This window comes from Takifugu flavidus, chromosome 7 (assembly GCF_003711565.1).
Source record: "Takifugu flavidus isolate HTHZ2018 chromosome 7, ASM371156v2, whole genome shotgun sequence".
In the NCBI taxonomy this organism is placed as follows: Eukaryota; Metazoa; Chordata; class Actinopteri; order Tetraodontiformes; family Tetraodontidae; genus Takifugu; species Takifugu flavidus.
The window spans coordinates 5,953,225-5,974,247 of NC_079526.1; the positions used below are offsets into that span (position 1 = coordinate 5,953,225).

A 21,023-nucleotide genomic window follows, 5' to 3' on the forward strand; every position below is an offset into this window, starting at 1 on the left:
GTTGTTCTGCTCTATTTTATGGTGGCCGAAACAGGTCAAACTCTTTAAATGTCACATTTAGAAGCAGTGAATCTCCTGAACAATCCAGGGTGTGTGTGTGTGTGTGTGTGTGTGTGTGTGGGGGGGGGGGTTATGAGAAAGGTAAGAGAAGCAAACATACAGTCGGTGCGAGTGTGACTAAAATGACTGCAGCAGAATGACTCACCCTGTTGCTATAGCAACCAGGAGACACACACATGCACACACACTCACTTTCTCTCTCCACTAATGTACGATTTCAGCTGCAGGCGGCGGCGGCTGGCTAACGGTCGGACAATGTAGCACCTTCTGAAAAAAGGTAGAGGAAACAGAGGGGCGCATATGAGCAGAGGCAGTGGTTGGGGGGAATGGAGAGACAGTAAGGAAAGACAAAATGGCCCCCACCTACCCACCCACCCACAGAGAAGGCCTGCATCAGCGGGTCGACGCTGCAGCATTAAACCCAACAGCTGCTTCTTCTCCTCCTGCGCTGGGCTGCTGTGTGTGGGTGTTCAGCTCGAATGCCCTTGGTAAACAAACACCACGTAGGGAAAAATACCGCCCTGAAACACGTGAGAATTCCCGATTCGGACTGCTGCTCTTTCTTTATGTCCATGAGCTTTGAACAGATAAATGCATTCATCAGAGAGATCATGACAGGTGCTCCGAGTCTCCTCTGGGTTTCCTCAGATTTAGCATGAACTCCCTCCGTGCCGTCCGGCCCCTTTAGTGGTCAGCTGATGATCACCAGACCGTGCACACCTCTGTGCGCATACTCACACTGTCAGAGGAACATTAGAGTGCATTCGTTCATTTATTATTCTCTACTCACTATACAGGAAGCCCGTCCATTTCTCTTCACAATGCATTATGGGACACTGAGTGCACCAAACAGGCTCCTCACCTCTACAACTGTGTGCAAGCCGTGTTGCACGCAGATTATTTATCTTTTGCTTCCTGATGACCTCCATCCTTCCCACTAGATGAAGGTCTAATGTAATCTTCCTCCTCATAAACAGTCGGGTCTGACATATTTAACCTGCCGGTAATTGGCAAAAGAAGATGATTCAGCCTCGTCTCGTCCACACTCTTCCTACACTAAACACAAAAGTGAAGGTAGAGGAGAGTGATGGTCCTAATTCGGGACTTAATTGGGTCCTGCGTGGACCTCATCACACTTCCAGGCAGTTCATTACGAACCACTATAGAAAAATAAGTGTTCCCGGTCAAAGACTGAAAAGAACATGAGATGGGCCGCAGAATAAATAGACATAATTTCCCCGGTGACAACCGAGACAAGTTTGTGGAGTTTGGCGCTGGTACGTGTAATAACAAGGAACAACGGCACTGTTCTCTCTTCCTCTGCAGAGCCGGCGCAGCAACACGCTGGGCCGGGCTGTGATGGAGGAGGCTCGGAGATGAAGGCTGCTGTTAAACTGTGGCCTCTGTCACCCTGGCTGACTCACCGACGAGAGAGAAGGTTGTTTCATAACAATGGCCCAAAGAAATAAACTCGCAATTGATGACACTGCTGGATACTGTGAAGAAAACTAAAAGGAATTATAGTTCCTGCAGCAGTTGTGCATGAAACACTTGTTTGCATTTTTATGACTGATGGAAAATGGTTACAAAACTCTGCGTGTGTCTGTGTGTTTGTGTCCTTGTATTTGCTACGTACTGAGGACCAAAATATGCAAAACGAGACAGTTTTGCAAGATTATTTCAAAGGACTGTTTGAGAATTAGGACTGAAGGTTTGGTTTATGTGAAGAATTTAGGATTAGGGTGAGGGGGTTCGTGGTTAGGGTGGGGGCCTGGTTAATGTTAATGCTTGTGTGTGTGCGTGTGTGCGTGTGTGTGTGTGTTTTCCCAGGTAACAGCCAAACAGACCTTCTGCCGTTCGGCTTCATGCCATATCTGCTGGCGTGTTGTCGTTACGCTCCTGGACGTCACAGAGGCAGATCAGTTTAGAGGGATGAAACATTGGTATTACTGCAGCCCTGAGGCGAGTTCGGCCTCTGAGGGATGACGTGCACATGTGATTCCAGAAGGACAAAGACCTTGTGCTTTAGGGACTCTGATTTCTTCTGTATTTTTCATTCTTCAAGGTTCTTGGCTCAAAAGCTTTACGAGCTGGAAGAGCGTAGAACATTTCTTTAAGTGAAAATATGAATTTGTAAAAGCACAGATGTCAGCCAATCAATGGATCTGAAAGAAAACACTTCATCGCCCTACAAAAGTTAAATAGTCCTTTCTGGCAACTTTCCCAGCAGCGTTTTCTTTCTAACTTTTCCATCCATATTGAACGAGTCGATTACAAAGTGTCAGGTCATTTGTAGCCACAGACTGCAGCGAAATCAGTGCATGCAGGCTACATTTCTGATGAAATGTCTGCATTTCTCCTGCTGGCCATGAAAACCTCCGTCACAATCGTTGTGGTGAATCACTAATTAATGTGGGCGCAAAAACACAGAAGACAACGTTGAAGGATACAGTTTGGCAAGAGGCAGATGGCTCATATAGAAAAAGGGAAGCGGGAGCGACGGAGAACTAACCCCAAATAGACAGGAAGTCTAAGAATTAATGACTGTAGCAAAGCAATGAAACCCTACACAGGTAAAAATGTCCCTCCTGTGGCCCCAAATCCTGGAGAGTCTGCTGCAACACAAACGCTGAGTGTTGTGTTATAACAGCTCCTAGAACAGAAGCGATGCCAGTGCAACCAAAGGGCCACGAGGTAGGTAGCTCTAAGAGTGTGTTTTAATACGCGTGTGTGCGTGTGTGGGAGGTGTGAGTGCAGAGCAACGTGTGGGAGACGCATGTGCGCGCTCGTGTGTGTGTGTTTTACTGCACTGACAAACCAGCGCACGCTGGGAGGTGTCACATGTCTGGCCCGAGTACGTGACCTCCTTTATTTCCTTTTGTCGATGACCTTTTGTGTGTGATTGCCGGTGGACCTTCGCCTGAAATTATTCTTTTATTCCGCCGTATTTCTTCCCACCGCGTCCACGTTGTGATGTTCCACTCGGCTGCCTCTGCCACCTCCAACGCTATGGTTACATAAAAAAAAAAAAAAAGAAGAAGCCATAAAGGGTCAATTACGTGTGACTTGATTGGTTCGATGGGGGAGTGGAAACGTTCGCGCAGGTTAATGTTTGAACGCGCGCCCACAGGCCGGGAGGCTGCGACAGGCAAGAACGATCAATTAAAGGGGAATATTACGTAAGAAAGGCTCTTACATATGGAGTTTGGGACACAAAAAGAGGTTCTTTATGCAGTTTCTAATATAAAACTCCTTCCTGTTGGTCACCAGACAATGAAATAAGGGTTCATTCTTACTTTGTAGGTCACGTCTGAGCTAAAATCCTGCACGTTTTTCTTTTTAGAGCAATCTCCAAACACGAGCCAGTCACAGCTGGCTCTCATGGCCCGGTCGGCCCATTCGGACTCTATGGATTCCCTTTCTATGATCCGATGAACCCCGACGGCACCCCATTAGCCGTATGGCCTCCTGGTCCGCTCACCTGACCATCTACTGCTTCATTCAGTCGGGTTAAAGCAGTAAACTCGTTGGCCAAGCCAAGCTGAGGGGCATTAATACTGCATGGGCTCCAGCTCTGTGCCACTTCTGATTGGCTCCCTAATGCTCATATTTACACTTAGTGGGGTAATTAATTCTAAAGACCTAGTTGCCCTTTTTGCTTCTTTAAATATTTATAGAGCAGCTCGACAGCCGTGAGAAGGCAGCTCCCGTTCACGGCGGAGACATTGATTTCATTCTCTGGAATAATTCATGGCTGTTAATGACCGGGCAGAAGGCTGGCGGAGGAAAACAATGAATCAGCCTGTCAAACATCCGTCCGCGACCCCAGACGAGCGGCAGAGAGCTGACGCGTAGTTGACGGTGTCGGTATCCGAGCCCGTCGTCACGCCGATGCCCCCGTTTTCGCCTCCGCTGGTGGCAAAGGTCACACGGAGGTCAGGCCTGACAGGATCGCCCCTCCCCGTCTTATTTTAGCTGTTTCTGATCCCTCTCATCCCAACGACAGCACCACACACAAGCACACCCGCGGACACGCTTCAGTCATCTGTTGCCACGGTAACAGCTGCCAGCATGAGCAACGGCTCCTTGTGCAGCCGCGAGTGTTTTAGAGGAGCCGCCAGTAAAAGCAGGCCGAAACAACCTTTCGCGTGCTGACATTTTTACACCGAGCGCACAGTTAAATTCAACAGGAAGAAGCGGATTCAGGTATTATTTAGCTTTTGACCCGTTTTGGCCCGTTTTGTACCATAACCAGGGCAGGTTTCTGCTAAAGGACCACTTGATCATGGCAAGAATATGTGGATACACACACACACACACACACACACACACACACACACTTCCCCCACTCCCTTACGGACAGATGGCTATTTTTGGTCAATGTCTCTGCCATGACGGTGCTGGGAAATAGCTGCTAGCTGTGAAGTGACTGGAATTAAGTCGTCCCCGGCCAGAGTTCGCATGGACAGCCGGCACGAGTGCAGTAAAGGAACTTTTTCTGCAGCTATGAAGGGCACTGTCTTCTTTTTGTCCTGTATACTGTTTTTAAAAATGGTCATCTGATCTGTGCTCGTCTCTCAAAACTTAACAATATTGGTCTCATCAAGACCATCCCAGGCTGAAGAGCTGAACTCTCAGGCTGTGCTCATCATATTTCTGAATGTACGTACAGGAGCAGCTCAGTCGAGATGATTTTTGTTTTTTTTTATTTTTGGCAGTTTTGCTGCTCTGAAACCTTCAGATGTTGATGGACACAAGGAGAGAAGACATCAGTAACCATCATTGCTGCCCAGCAGTCGATCTGAAACCAGAACGGCTTCTGTGACCACTTCAGGACCTCTGCGGAGATGCTCCACAGCGCCGCCGCTGGTGAGAATGAAGAACAGCACATCAGTCAAATACTCATACTTGCAGCCACGGGACCAGGGAACCGAGCAGTCCACGAAAGCTGCCTCTATGTCACATTTCTCCATGATCTTTGTCACATCCTGAGAATGTTTTTATGGCCATTTAGCAGTGGTGGTCTGGATTCCGACTGCCTGTAGCAAACATATCATTTGCACACATGACTCATCCCGTCCTCACCTGCTGTCAGACTGACGCTTCTCCCTGATTTCTCTCACGTCCCCGTCGAGCTCCCGTAGATGCATTAACACCTGCAGCCTTTTCACCACCACCTCTGAAAGGGGCTGTAAAACAGGTCTGAGGGGATGCTACGCACTCCTCTCTGTTCTCACGTCAGGTTTGTTCTGATCTCGATCCAACTGAGGAAGTGAGCTGCAGAGGTTAATTGAGCTGCTAGAGGAGAAAACTCACCTCCAAAGGTGACATCATCGCTCTGTTTTTCTCTCAAAGCTTTTGTAGATGTAACAATAGCACCTCTAGACTGTCAATTAAGTTCTTTCTTCCCAAGTGTCACTGCGACTGGTCCCTGGTCACATGACATTGTACGACCGCCGCGACGATGATCAGGAAAGTGATGACAGCCAGCTCACAGCGGCTCGGTCATGTTTGGTACCAAACCAACGGGCAAAGATTTATAAGCTTGAAGACCTCGTATCAAGACAGACTGAGGTTTGAAGGGTTGGCGCGGCAAAGATGGAATGTTATAACAGGCCAGATGACAAATAATTAAGAGATTAGACTGAACAGAAAATGTCAATAATATGGCCCCGAGTTGACGTTTCTGCCGCTGAGACGGTGGAAAGCAGCAGGTGATGTCACTCGGGTTGGGCCCGCTTTAAAAATGGAAACCAAGAATCAAGCTACTGGAAATAAAAGGGACCTGCCACTTGAAGAAGCAGCCGAGTCTCTCCAGGACGCGTGCGCGAAATCGTAAATCTGTCGCACAAGTGGAAGAAAAACACTTGAGAGGTTTTACAAGCGTTAATGAGCAGAGAGGCATTCAGGGTCCGTTCAGAAGATTAACGGCTGCCCACTCGAAGGAAGCAGAGGTGCAAACACTGAGACCGAGGGGGACCCGCAGTCACGACAGCACTGGTGACCTCCTCCGGTTATGAAAGAGCTCAGAGAAGGTGAGGCGGGGGCGTCAGGGCTGAGAGGAAGAGAGCGTCCGTGTGAGGGACGCGTGCGTCCACATTAACTCCCCTAATTAATGATCCACTCAGGACAACGTTGCAAAGCTAAAAACAGGAAGTGAGCCATGGGGGGTGGGGGTCAGGCCTGGAAAGACTTCAGTCAGTACCAAACCAAATGAAGAAGTTCAGGATTGTGCTCCCTCATGTGCGTCCTCAGAAACACACACACGAGTTGACGAATCTGCTGCAAGAACAAATACTAAACTTCTACTCAGTAACTGCGTTGATGAGTCAATAAAGGTTCAGGCTTCATGAAGGAAAGTTGAAGCGCTTTAAGCTGCAGAAAAGACTGAGGCAGAGGAGCAGCGCCCTCATTCGGCCGGTGGGAGACATGGATCCGTTGGTAAAGAAAGTATAAGTATATGTTGTGTCTCACTATTAATGATGAGCAGTAGACGTAATCATATCAGTGGTTATTATTCTGGATAAATCGGCTGTGGCAAAAATAAATAAACAAGTAACCTTGAAATAAACTAATTCCCTACTTTTGCTTGTAATAACTTGATTCTTGGTCTCTGATGTCACTGTCACCCTTTCAAATTTAGTTTTCAGCACTTGTTTTTACTGGTAATTACATATAACCGACAAAAACTAACAAAAAAACTAACAAAAAAGAATTTCACATATATTAAATTTACATTTCAAGGCCAAGAGTTGTGTGTTGCCCCCAATTTCACAAAACAGATTAATATTCTCATAATATATAATATTATTGATCAACTTTGAGCAAAGTGAAGTTTCCAGTCCCTGAAATCGCAGCAAGGACATCCTTCCGGAAGTTGAAGATGACATCTGGAGTCGTTTTTTCACTTCCTCTCCCACATCCTCCAGCACCAGAGCCGCATATGGAAACTCACCATGGGTTACAGGCCCAAATGGTCCTGTCGACTGCTGGTGATCAGTTGGTCCCCCTGGTTCTTCAGGAGCACTTGGCCCATCCTCTGTGCGTCACATGGTCTCTTTAAGATGTTGCTTTGTGACCTACCTGAACATCTTCTAATGTTGCGACCTGGTGTATTTTCAGGGAACCCAACGGGCAATCCGTCATTTCCTGGGTCAGTCGATCAAAGTCAAGTTCTAATTGATTGAAGATGTGTCTTCTTGAAGCTTGGTGTGTTTTGTTGCGTGTATTTCAATAGGACTTTTCTGAACGGTCAGCTGGCGTTCAGCAGCAGTAACACCCATCTGCTGCCACTAGATGGCAGCTGTGTTTCGTGGTCTTTCTCAGCAGCGAAGAAACTGGAGCGCCACACCTGCCTGGACTCTGGACACACTTATGCTCCCCACATTTCAGATTAGACACAGCCTTGCGTGGCCTCCGCCAATTTCACGCTCCCTCACATAGTCGTGCACTTTAAAAAAAAAAGAAAAAGAAAAAGAAGAAACACATTAACATTTCTCAAAGGTGGGAAGCTTCATGCCAATGAAGAGCAAGCATCAGCAAAGCGCTTAAAAGTCCCTGCCATGTTGTACTCATTTTTACGGCTCGGCAGTGATGATCCAAACCATATGAGGGACTGGCTGGATGTGCGGAGACCAAGTGAAGAGGCAGGCCACCCACAGCCATCACCGCTCTATTTCTTTTCCCTTCTGAGGTCAGGCAGCATTCCTCTGTGCCCTGGGGATATCTGGCAAACATCATTCACAAAGACTCAGATAGGACTACCTCCAGTTCCTTCTCCAAAAACCATCAAACGCTCCCATAAAAAGGCCGTGACAGGCACAATAACTCGCGTTATTTTGGGGCTGAAGGCATAAACCTGAGTTTCAGAGGTGAATGGGTGCACGGAGCGCAAAGAGCGTTGCAGATGTTCCGATCAAACACCACGATAGCCCGGTTTGTCCTCATCCCTGAAGCCTGCATGGCCGTGGAACCCGCCACGCCGGGTCCTCTGGCAGACAGATGTGGCACAGGGATCCACGGGACCTCGTTGTTTTCAGTCTCGCCTACTGTGGCTGTCTGGGTTTGAGGCTGAGACTGAGGGGGCAGACATGAGCGTTCTTGATAAGCCCCAGTGTTGCCGTGTTTGTTGAACTGAATGCGTTGCTCAAGGGCAGACCACCTTGCTCCCACGCTCCCCCATATCTTGCAACTGCAGAGTGAAATACAGGCATTCGTTGATAAACCCAGACAGTCAGCAAAAAGAGCTGCGACAGATTGGGTCCTTTCTGAACACCTATTGTTCTGTTAGGTCACAAAGAAAAGTGCTCCACAATAAAACAGCATTAGCAAATATCAGGTGCGGGTGTAAAATTAAAGAGTAATAGGACTCCTACAGAACTTTTAAACACATCACATTTACAGCCAAAGTAACAAATGTGCCCAAATACCCCAAACATTTACTCCAGTAAGCTCATTTAAAGTTGAATAATGAAAGCTAATAGCCATTTATGATTTTTTTCCAGGAGTTAATTAGCCTTTAATAAGCATAATGTGAGGTGAGAATGGTTTGTAAGGTCATATAAGTGCCCAGTGTCTGGCACTCCAGGGCATGGATCACTTCCCGGCTGTGGAAATTGAGTCATACTGTGTCCTGCCCTGGATTATTACTGGCTGAGAGGATCGCCCATCCCATCAGCATAATTCCATCTGGACTAAATATTTATACAGAGGGGGAACAACATCACATATCCACAACACATCCATTCACATACGGAGCAACGTCCACAAGCGGAGTCAGACCCATCAGCTCTGTTCGGAACGCCGCTGCTCGCTGACATTTGCCAAAGACAGGCGACGCTTTGAGAGGGGAGTTTTCAACCGGCTCGCAGGCACAATGAGCTTTTCCGTCTGTGTTTTGGGGATGATAATCACTCTGTATCAGATTGGGAGGAATCCCGCAAATGGTGAGTTTCTCTTTTTAGTTTCCTAACTGGACAAAAATGCAGCATTTGTTAAAAATCATCAAGTAATGTTTTTTTAAACAATTCTTTTTTTAAAAAAAAAATCTTTTTAATACACAGATTTAAAACCTTAAGGGGAGCTTTTCTACTTTATGTTTTTTGAGACCAGAAAAACTTGTAGGATCAACTGCTCACTTAATGGGTTCGAACAGAGTTTAAACAAACCAGTTAACCAGTTAGGTTCGCTCCAGTACACTGGTATTATGTCTGGTGATTTAACTGTGTGTGATGATCCCTCCAGCTGGGATGTGCTGGCTGCAGAGTCAGGACCAAAAGTGCGACATGGTGCTGATGAGAGGGGTGACCAGAGAGGAGTGCTGTGCAGGGGGTCGTCTGGACACGGCGTGGTTCAACACCAGCCTGCCCATGAACGAAGTCAGCCTGCTGGGATTCCTGGGAATCGTCGCCTGTAAACCGTGCAAAGGTAATCCCATGCAGGAGGAGCCAGTCCGGTCTGCCAGTGCCAGATTCCACTTTTTGTTTGTTTTGTGTGTTCTAAAAGGGGAACAAGCGTGAGTCAAATGTTTATTTGGCTCCTCAGTAGAGACATAAGGTTTAAATGTCGGAGCGTCACAACTGAATATTCCATTACCCATGATGACTCTCCTGGAGAGTTTGTGTAAGCTAATTGAAACCATGTTATTTATGAATCAGGATATTTACCAGTGAAGATCTGGAATAGCTCCCCCCTTTATAACAAAATGCAGACGTGGTTGGAGAGGCGTTCCACATAACTCCAGCCAGCTGCCCGGAGACGCTAAAGTGATCTTTGGAAGGTTCAAACAGCTTCACAGATCGATTCTGTTTTTACAGACAACGCGCGACGTGGCCGGCCAAACCTCTGAACCTCTCTGCGACCATAAAGTCCGGTTAAAATCTTTTCTTTAGGTGCGCGCCAGGATTCTTGAGCTTGTCGCGCAGCGAGCCTGGTTCAAAAGAGCAGAGAGCTGCGTCACACGGACCCTGAACGAGGCTGCAGAATAGATCCTCTGTGCTTTTTGTTTCCACTTTCTGAAGTTAATTGAAACGGAGCCCCGCGCGCGCTCCCGTGAGTGACGCACATTCCTCTGGGCTGGAGCGAATGTCTGCCACATGCTGCCGCGTCTGGGAATCATAACGCACAACACTAGCCTAATGGTTTGGAATTGTGTGGCCTCGTCGGAGAGATTTGAGACACCTACGTTTGTTTGAGAGAGGGAATGAAATGAGGGATGAAATGAACCAAAAGAGAGAGGAAGGAACAGAGCAGGATATTAAAGAGCAGGCAGGAAATAGGCAACGTGTTTATATGTGATGAGAGGCTCATCTGGACTCGGTCCTGGGCAGAGGCCTCATGTGCTTTGGCTTGCTTCGACTCGCCATCATGTCATCTTACACCTCCTCCCCTGCGTTGACATCATGCAGCATCGGAGGAGCCCTCATTCCTCTCCACACATGTGAACTCCAGCCCCTCCGGCCCTCGGCAGGAGGGGCTGAGGCCGTGTGCAGCGGTACACATAGATCTGTTATGAAAACACCGCGGACCCACATTCCACGGCGCGAGACGTCCCTCTGTGTAACGGTCAATAAAGAGATGTGATGAATGTAAATATTGTGCCAGGTGAGAAGTGTGTTACGGTCTGGGGAAAACCCCCAGAGCTCCAGCTTGTTTGGTCTGAAAATGAACGTAGGGATCGCCTGACGTCTGCAGACGTGCTGATGCAGCAACTGCTCACGCTCGCTCTGCTTTTCCAGACACATGTGAGGGGGTCAAATGCAGCCCCGGGAAGGTTTGCAAAATGAAGATGGGAAGGCCCCAGTGCGTGTGCTCCCCGGACTGCTCCCACATTTCCCGGAAGCACGCTGTGTGCGGCAGCGACGGGAAGTCGTACAAGGACGAGTGCACCCTGCTGATGGCCCGCTGCATGGGGCACCCGGACCTGGAGGTCATGTACCAGGGCGGCTGCAAAAGTAAGTTCACCCGCCCGGGTCCAATCGTTCCCAAAAGCGGGTTCTTTACCGACGCCTTTCTCCGCAGAGTCCTGCTCCAACGTGGTGTGTCCGGGTACCCACACCTGTGTGACCGACCAGACCAACAGCGCCCACTGCGTCGTGTGCCGCACGGCCCCCTGCCCCGCCCCCATGCCGTCCGAACCAGCCATCTGCGGCAACGACAACGTCACCTACCTCAGCGCCTGCCACTTGCGCCGGGCGACCTGCTTCCTCGGCCACTCCATTGGCGTCCACCACTACGGCCACTGCAACAGTAAGGACAGGAGGAACGGCGCCCCCTACGTTACTGCGCGTAAACAGATAACCAACACGTGTCTCGTCTTTCTGCAGATCCTCCTCGGCGAGCTCATAGTCAGGAAGGCAGCGAGGAAAACGCCGTCTAGACGGACGGCCGCCGGCGAGGCCCGCTTGGGAGAGAAGAATCGTCGAGTTTCACACCATTAGCTTTCCACGATGACCACTTTTGCTATGACAATCGCTCCTCCTTTCCTTTGTACACAATGAGAGCAGGTTTGATGTGGACAGAGGCCAACATGTGAACATGAGCTCTTTGGGAGACGTGTGCATATTGTAAATAGAATACCACTATTTATTGGAGAAGGTATCAAATTCTATTTATATGCTGTTGTTTTTTTAAATCCTAGCAACAAATCACATATCCTTGGGAAAACTGATGCAGCAAGTGTATTTATTTTGTGTTGTTGGTGTATGTACAACAGCGGTCACAGGCAGAGGCCTGTTTCAACCTTTTATCCACCCCCCTCCCCCAGTGTCTGTGTCTTAGTGTCTGTTCCTCACAAACAAACAGTTTTTCTTCCTGAGCTGATGGAAAGGAACTTGATAGCGCTTCATTTCCTGCCAATGTGGTTACAGTTTGGTGCCAACTCTAAACACTACACCTACAGTTTTCTTTGTTTTTCGAGGAGCGGCCTCGGCCTTTAAACAAAACATGTGTACGTCTCCGTCTGCCTCCATCGTGTTTACGTAGACTTTAATCCAAACCACCCGTTGATCCCTAAAGTCTGCGCTCGCGCTGCCTTTGTTGGCGTCTGTCGCTGCAGCCCCCAAACACACCTCCTGAGTTGAGTTTTGCCCTCTTCCAGAACTTCTCAAAGTCATTCTTGCTGATTCTGTTGTTCCCCCCCCTGCCCCACGCCCGTCCTAAAGTGCTGACAGACAAAACCCGATTGAAAAGGAAAATTCAATTTGTCTGGAAAAGGAGCGCCATGTCTCTGCCAGCGGAGCACCCCTGATCAACCTGGAAAACATCATCAGGTGACCCCCGGCAGACGACCGGCGTCCTCTCTGAAGAGTTCATCCACTCTCCTGTATATCCAGTGTCCTCTACTTACCTGTGTACCTACTGTGAAATTTGACGGATACGTTATTTTTGTATTTTTGTACTGACATTTCAGAACAACATAAAGCTCAATAACTGTCGCCTCATCGTCTTCTTTGTCTTTGTCGTAGAGGAACGTGCCTCCCTCCCCTCAGCAGACTGTCTGCGTGCCATCAAACCACATTTAATAACAACACATGCGCTCTTCTGCAACTGTGAGGCTGCGTGTGATATACGCTTGTTTAAACAGCGTTGTAGGCCTAATCATCGCCAGTCTCAACAAAATGAGATCACACTCGTGCCCCCGCGGGGGACTTGGACCACTTCTCCCTCACGCTGTGTTTTTACAGCACCGGGGTCCCGGCTGGAGCAGCCAGCCAGGCTGCGTGCGGCGGTTACAGCCCTCCTCCTGTGCGTGCGGCCTCTGACAGGCCTCGTGCAAGAAGCCACGGACAATCAAACCCAGGCCGGGTGGTTTTCGCCTCCTTGGGGAGCTCCTCCTGCTCCGCATTAGGCGGGAGGCATCGGGGGGCTGCAGGGTGCAGTCTGGTCCTGACTCACTCTTGTGTGTCAGGACCCTCCTTTGTTTTTGTGCATTTCTGCTACCACGCAGCACCATCTGGTTTGACTTTAGGGATATATTTACACCCCCGTCCAAGTACCCTTTTATTACTCAGGCCACAGAATAAAATGGCGTGTTAGCTTGAACAAGTGCCACGAGGGATTGTTTCAGCACCAACGTATAAAACGGGCTAAATGTTACATTTGATGAAGGTTACCTGCGACTGAAGTCGCACTCCTGTCATGAGCACAGAGTTACAACCACCACATCAGATCCCCTCACATTACCTTTGTGGCGACTAATACATCAAAATGAATATTCTTGGATCTCTGAAACCTCTGGAAACTTTAACAGAGTAAATTATTCCTGTTCCCCCATCAGTGCCAGTATCTTGCAGTCCTCCCGGGACACAGTAAACCTAACAAACGGCTCTTTTCGCTCCAGTATTCACCACAGTGTAGGTGTAGATACACCAGAATGGCATTTCTTAATTAAGTTATGAGGTTACGAGAGCACAAACAGGAAGACCGATGGTGGCAAGGAAACATTCTGACTGAAGGCGAGGAGGCTGACAAACACAGATGCATTGCCACGGCAGTATTAAGGATGGGTAAATGGAAAGAAATATGTGGAAGATGGCTTTGGGAAGATGTTAAGATGGACATAGGTCCTCCAGCGGCGCCACCCTACAGCAGCACAACCGTCTGCAGAGTCATCGCCGTCTTAATTACTCCCTGAAACCAGAGTCGAAGGTGCACGTTGGCCAAACAGAGACTAGACAGAAGCTTGAATTGTACGGCTCCTATTTTTAAACCCGATAGCAAATATTTTCCAAATAGCAAGGGGGAGTTTTATTTTTGCTCCGATTTTGACGGGTAACTTGCGCAGCGAGGGAAAATACGGCGCGTTCTACTTGTTCATGTCAGGACACAGTCCAGCAGAACTCTGGATGATTTATGGTTTCATTTGAGCGGCCTGATAATATGGAGATACAATGATCCAGAAAAATGTGGCCTGTTTTTGCTGTTTCTTCCCCAGACAGAAGGTCTGCGCTCTGAATTTTGGTCTTATTAGTTCAGTAACAGAAGATATTCAGATGTGTTTGAATGTGAAATTTCAGGGTCCAGATGTTTTGATTTTGTTGTTGACGTTGTGTCAAGAGACCGTGACTAAAACCAGGAAATTTAGAAACTGGCAAATGTCTAGGTTGTTTTATCTTACATGAGTTATGTCATCTGACTTGATTTTGTTTGGTCAGCAGAGATTTAGTTGATTCTGTCCCGATATTGCCTGGAAGGACACTGTTTGGATGTGCATTGATCCGTTTGGAGCCTTGTTTGACTCCAAGATTAACTCAAGGCGACATTTAAAATGTATCAATAACATGTCCAATGTGAATGAGTAACAGTAAACCATCGCATCTAACAGGACGTGAAGGTCCAAAGTTTCAAACGTGGCACTGACGTCAGGCGGATGACAAGCGCGCCGGACTGGCCGTTGTTTTCCAGTAAAATACACAATAATGAATAATATTTGCCAACAGGCCGAGCTGATGGAAACAAGACAAAACAGATTCCCATTTGGGGAATGTTGTCATTAAGGCGATGTAAACAGTGTGATTCCTCCTTCGGGAACGGCCTGTAAGTCATTAGATTGCGGCCCCTCGGACGGATGTGATGTGGCTTCACACCAGCGGTGGTAATGACATAACAACAGTCGACCAGTGTTTCGCAGCTATGGTAATTACACCTAACACGAGACCTCAGAAACTGTCTGCAGTGTACCTGGTCCTCATTTCTTCATTTTGTGGTCTGTGGTGCAACCAGGAGTAGGAATGTGAGTGTGTGTGTGTGTGTGTGTGTGTGTGTGTGTGTGTGTGTGTGTGTGTCCTTGTAGTTGCTACATATTGAGTCCTGAAATACGTATTCTTGCAGATGACATTTAAGACTTTTAAGAATTGGGTTAAGGTCAGGGTTACTTGGGATGGTTAGAGGTAGTATTATGTCTATGAAATACCCCCCAAAGATAGAAAGAAATACCAGAGAGCGAGTGTGTGTGTGTGTGTGTGTGTGTGTGTGTGTGTGTGTGTGTGTGTGTGTGTGTGTGTGTGTGTGTGTGTGTGTTCACTTGCTCCACTGGGAACAGTCCGGCGTCACACACTAAGGCCTCTTGCCAGGCCAATTATGACGCAGTGTTTGGATATTTTAACATCGTGACCCCTGACCCCATGCAAATATTTCAGCGGCGTGTAATCGCCCTTCGCCAGTGCATCAGCTTCCTTCTCTTCCTGCATGGTATCATTTCCAGAAACGACGGCTGCATCTTCCAGTAAGCGATCCGCCAATTTAGACCTGAAATGCTGTTGTGATGAGACCAGGCGCTGCGCAGTGTTTTGAAGACCACCCACCGTCTGGATCACGCCACTGGATTGTAAACAGCTGAGCTCCACAGCTGAAACTAATAGATCTCAGATCCATCACTACATCATGCTAAAGCCAACGCAGCTATAACTTCCCAGCCTTGTTGTTATCTGACACATTAAGTCTGCCAGGTATGATTGATACCCTGAAGATAAATTAGTTCCACACTGACAGAAGTGCCCGCACCCCAATTTATGTTTCAACGTCTTCTTGGAAGTGTCTTATCTGATCGAGATCATCCATATTTTATTAGAAGCTGAGTCAAGTGGTTGTGGTGGATTAGTACAGAAACAACAATTAGAGATGGTGATGACATCCGATGGAGACGACGAAAGCAGTTCCGGGAATGACCGAAGAAGATCATGTAAAGTCCAAACTACACCGACACCAGCCATCATTTCACGCTATCTAACGCTCGGGATGGAAAGAGCTCTCAGAGCGGTGATGTCATTTGCTATAAATGACCGTATTGAGCAAGAAGTGAAATTCTAGGCAGGTCCAATGCGGCTGTGTGGGAAATGATTTGCAGAACATCAACAACAGATTTGGCAGGAAGTTGTGCAAATGCTAATTGTCCCAATTATTCTTCTGGAGAATTCGTTGACTTCCTCGTGGTGACCTCTGGGATGGCTCCTTTTCTCCCTAAGTGGGTGGTCTGGCCCATATGTACAGTCTGACAGGACACAGCAGCGGGGTTACCAGAGGAAATAAGGTTTCAAAAGCATTAAATATGACAAAAAGAGCACATTGGTCTGCTGGTGAACATTATATGTTTTATGGACATTTATGGACAGTTTTTTTTTGTTCCATCTAAAATGGAACAATTTTGTCAGTGGGAAGAGAAATCAAAAGAGTCCACTTGTGCTTCCATAACTTTGAGATGGACAATCTAAGCAGGAACTTGTATATACTGGAACAAGAGCCGTAACAACCGTGTAAAGCTGCCCAGTTTCCTCCAGAGAAAAAATGCACACAATCGCATGTGTTGCGTCTTTACACTGCACCTGCCATGGAATTATGCGATACATATCTCTGTTTCTTCACTGTTATTCCAGGGTGCTGGAGCCTATCCCAGTCGCTTATGGGTGAAGGCTTGAATGAGTCGCCAGCTCATTGCAGGCTCCCATGTGAGCATTTGAGGGGTTCAGTACCTTGCTCAAGTGTACCTTGGCAGTGCTCTGAAGGTGTCCTGGCACCTCTCTCGAGGCTAGAGGTGTTTAGTCTGTATCAAGTTGTGAACCAAGAATCCAAATCAATCAATCTTTATTTATATAGCGTCTGTTACAACTCCCCTTTAACAGAAAGAAACCTTGAGCAGGACCAGGCTCACATAGGGGGACCCTCCTGCTGTTGGGGGGGCTGGGTAGAGGGAGAGTAGAGTAGAGTAGAGTAGAGTAGAGTAGAGTAGAGTAGAGTAGAGTAGAGTAGAGTAGAGGAGAGGAGAGGAGGAGAGGAGAGGAGAGGAGAGGAGAGGAGAGGAGAGGAGAGGAGGGGAGAGGTGAGGTGAGGTAGAGGAGAGGAGGGGAGAGGTGAGGTGAGGTAGAGGAGAGAATAGGTAGGAGAGGAGAGGAGAGGAGAGGAGAGGAGAGGAGAGGAGAGGAGAGGAGAGGAGAGGAGAGGAGAGGAAATGATATAACAGGACAAATGTATTCATTCATTTAATGGTTTCATTTAATACAAACAATATTATGGGATGAACCTTATGGGGTGAAACACTTTTTTCTCTTTTTTCCATTGAAAGCACTTCCAATCGTCTTTACCATATTGGAAGAGTTCTATTTTACAGAAGCATTTATGGCATTCAGGATATGGATCTGCCAATATTCCTTTTCTTCTTTGTTTTTTAAAGCCATTTTATTTACCTTAGTGATTGTCCTGGAGCTGCTAGCGTTGCTATTCTCCCATCTTTACCAGTTGAACAGCAGGCAAACTCATTTACAATGATTATGATGAATTAAACAGAGTACACAATGTCCATCACGCTGAACCTTTTGGCACAGATTTGTATCGCGTTATGGCCAAGAGACTAACATTTGCATGACAAACTGCCTGGCTCACTGTTTAACACAACTTTTGAAGGCCTTAGCTGTCCTCTTGGTTTGCATTTGTCTTTTTCTGGAGATACACCACAGCCACGGAGTTATATTTTAAACTGGCTATCTAAAGAACTTCCACATCTACAGAGAGTTTAAAGAGCAGACTGCAGGCGGAACCCGAGTCTGACACATGCATCATATGAACCTGCTGCCTTTCCTATCTTGGCATCAGCGAGGCCGGTGGATTAACTCTGGTTTGCATTGCTGCTGAAATATCAAACCACAAATCTGGAACAGAAAAAGAAATACAGAAAGCAAAGTGTTATAATTGAGCTGCCCTTGTTTCCCAAACGTGACACAATTTGGGTCCAATTTTGCAATTTGAGGTTTGAACATTTTCCAGGCCGAGGCCACAGTTCTCTTCAGCTTTGCAGGTGGCTTTCGCAGACGAAATATTTTTTGTTTTGTTTTACGAGCCTTGGCTCAGATTTCCACTCATGCAGAGCGGGTTCATCATTTAATTTGCCACCGCCCATTCAGGGATCCAATGCGGAGACAGAAAAACTGATAGTGGGATCACCGCCCATTTTATTTGACCACACACACCGCCATTGACATCAGCGCGACGAAATCCAGTAAACAGAACCCTGAATTTGAAGGGGAATAAAACGTCCAACCTTTGCCCCAGCGTTGCTTGGATTGGAAGATATTTAACACACAGTTAAAACGTTTTAAAAACTCCACTGAATGTCTTTTCATGCAAACATTTTTCCCAATTTGTATATGTGTAACTAAGTCTGTCATTTAAACCCTTTTTAAACGTAACTTTAGCTACTGCTGGATGACGTTACTTTGAATACAAATTGAAAAAGGCTACTTTTATCTCCATAAAGTAAAACAAAACTGGGTTTATTAGTACCAACACGGGCAATTATCAAGCTAATTGTCTGCATGTGTTCCTTGAGCAACATCTGTATTTTCAGAGTGGAGTTTGTGACGTGATGCCAAATAGTTATGTAGCAACGAGGTACGGAGCGAAACCATTTGGTTACGTGCAATAGTACACGCCGTACATGTTGACGACTTTAGGGTTTGTGTCTTCATGGCAGGGGCTTTGTTGACCATTACACACTTCCTACTGTCCCTGTACGCATCCTGCACAGCAGGCAGGCTCGTGTGTCATGTGACATGTGGCCTCAGACAGAGCGTATCTGGAGGGAGACAGAGTCTTCCACGGGTGGGACGGAAAACAAGTGACGCATGAATAAGAGGCCCAGGAAGTTAAAGCAGGCAGCTGTTATAGTGCTGTGCGTGTGTGTGTGTGTGTGTGAGTGTGTTGCTGTACTTGCTCCATATTGAGTACCCGAATCCTCCATTTAAGAGCAAAGTAGTGCCGTGATTGGGCAAGGGGGGGGCATTTTGCTGGTCGCGACAACATCAATGTTTAGGAGGTTAAGATATGATTTTAAGGTTGAGGTTAGAATTGGGTTTAGATTAGGGATAGGGGCTGGGTAATGTACTATTGCTATAAAAGTCCCCTCGGAGATAGAAATGTGAGGATGTGTGTGTGTGTGTGTGTGTGTGTGTGTGTGTGTGCGTGCGTGCGTGCGTGTGTGTGTGTGTGTGTGTAATTAGTGGACCATCTGGAAGTGCTGTATGGAATGACTGAAGCCATCATGTCTGTCTGCTGCGGAAGACACTGTCTTCATCGCTATCATCCTTTCACACACACAGAACTTTACTTTCCCCACAGCGTTTGGCAGAGCTGTTTTCACTGCTGACATGACCTGTCTCTGACCCGAAGTCACACAGTCCCCAGATCGCATTGCTGCAGTGAGCATTCGACTGCGATGGCGGTGACGCACTGGGGAGCAAAGAGACAATAGCCTACCTCAGCCGGGCAGACATAGCAATCCTCGGCGCTATCAGACGCTCTCTAATCTCAGCCCATGGGACAGCGATGTCTTTCCTGCTCCCACATGGCTGATCTGACACAGCGCTGACCGAGAGACGGGACGCAGGCTCCGGATGTTACACCGCCATGCCAGTTAACTTCGCACTGGAGCAGGTGGTGGAGAATAAAACCCATAATGTTTGTTAAGAGACTTTTATAAGAAACGTTGGTGATGTCTGTGGCGTGGGAGAGATACATTAACCTGTGGTTTCCACGGTTTAAAGACCTGCAGACAATGTACAAAGACACAAATTTGCACAATCCAGCTTGGATATTTTGCTGATCAGAGAGCATCGTCTACTTTGTTTCCACATTCTGTTTGGCAGCTAACAAGACGTTGAAGGCACCGGAGAAAAAGGATCAAACCTTACAAAGTTTGCAACTGAATTCAAAAGTAACGTCACTCTTATTGTAACTTGCAAAAGCTGCGGGCCTCATCCAGGGCCATTCTTCCCAGACCGTAAAAAGCAACATTTGTAAATAAAAGAATCAGGCCAGACGGTTTAAGAGCTGTGATTGGCCGATGGTCAGTCAGAGGAGAACTCCTACGTGCATATGCTGCCAAGCACAGGAGACGCTCCAGACATGTTTGACACATCTATATTCATCAATCTGCATTTAACAAGATACCAGTATTACTGAGTATTATCATATAAGTCTTCAAAATCAAAATCGATATCTGGAAATGAAATCAAACCCATGATTTCACATTTTCTTATATAACTATGTCTTCTCTGAGACCTGCAGTGCTGTCTCAGCACTGCCAGATATCATAAAAACAGACAATGTCTTTTCCCTAAAGCAATATGTTTCATGGTTCCTGTCTTAGATCTGAAAACTTGATTAATGATGTCAAATACCCAAGGACAGCATCTGTTTCTCAAAAGCAGATGCTGCATATTCTTTGAAACGTTTAAAATATGTCTGGTGGACTCGGGAGATTGTGATAAATGCAGTGTCAAAACGAATCCAACTCACTGCCAGATTGCAAAAAAAATAAATAAGTTAAAAAAAAATACATCTCTGGTTTTCATGTGAACGGGGAGAGCAGGGGGCTCTCACCCTGCAGGGGTGAGACTTGAGTTCAGTAGAGACACTGTGTGGCGATACATGATACAGGCCTATGTGTGAGATTGTATTAACAAAATATAGCTCCTTATTTGTTTTACGATTATGGGATAAACCGTATAACTTGACCAAAGATCTCATAAACGCCAAAGAAAACAATGGTGTACTATGTCCTCTGGTTCTGCTGGCCCCAATGTAAAATAGGCCGCACCAACCGTTTCCCCCATCCGATTACACAAAAGCACCACCATGTGGTTACAACATATAAGTCCAAGTCTTTGATGCCTTTTTTTTTTTTTTTTACAGACGTATAGAACAATATTTTTCATGGTTCAGCGAATATAAAATAAACTGTTGGGTTTTAATTAGCTGTATGAAAAAAATAAGTTAAAAGTGAGTTTGGTGAACTGGTGCGTCCCGTTATACAAAATTGGATTATGCAAAATATTAATGGCTAACACACATTAACCGCGACACCATTGTCCAATTGCCCACTAGATTTTTGATATTAGCCAGATTATTGTAACTCACGGTGTGACATTTCTATATAAATGTGTTATAAAGCAGCGCTTTTGTCACCTGCGCAGTCG

General features: G+C 46.8%; 1 protein-coding gene across 1 annotated transcript; it reads left to right on the forward strand.

Annotated features, from left to right (window-relative positions):
* Positions 1–8,770: 8,770 nt before the first annotated feature.
* On the forward strand, positions 8,771–12,494 carry fstl3 (follistatin-like 3 (secreted glycoprotein)). The gene is made up of 5 exons (XM_057038882.1): positions 8,771–9,005; positions 9,304–9,486; positions 10,797–11,012; positions 11,080–11,307; positions 11,385–12,494. Exons 1-5 carry the CDS (start codon positions 8,936–8,938, stop codon positions 11,435–11,437), a joined length of 750 nt encoding a protein of 249 aa, XP_056894862.1. The 5' UTR covers positions 8,771–8,935; the 3' UTR covers positions 11,438–12,494.
* Positions 12,495–21,023: the final 8,529 nt, after the last annotated feature.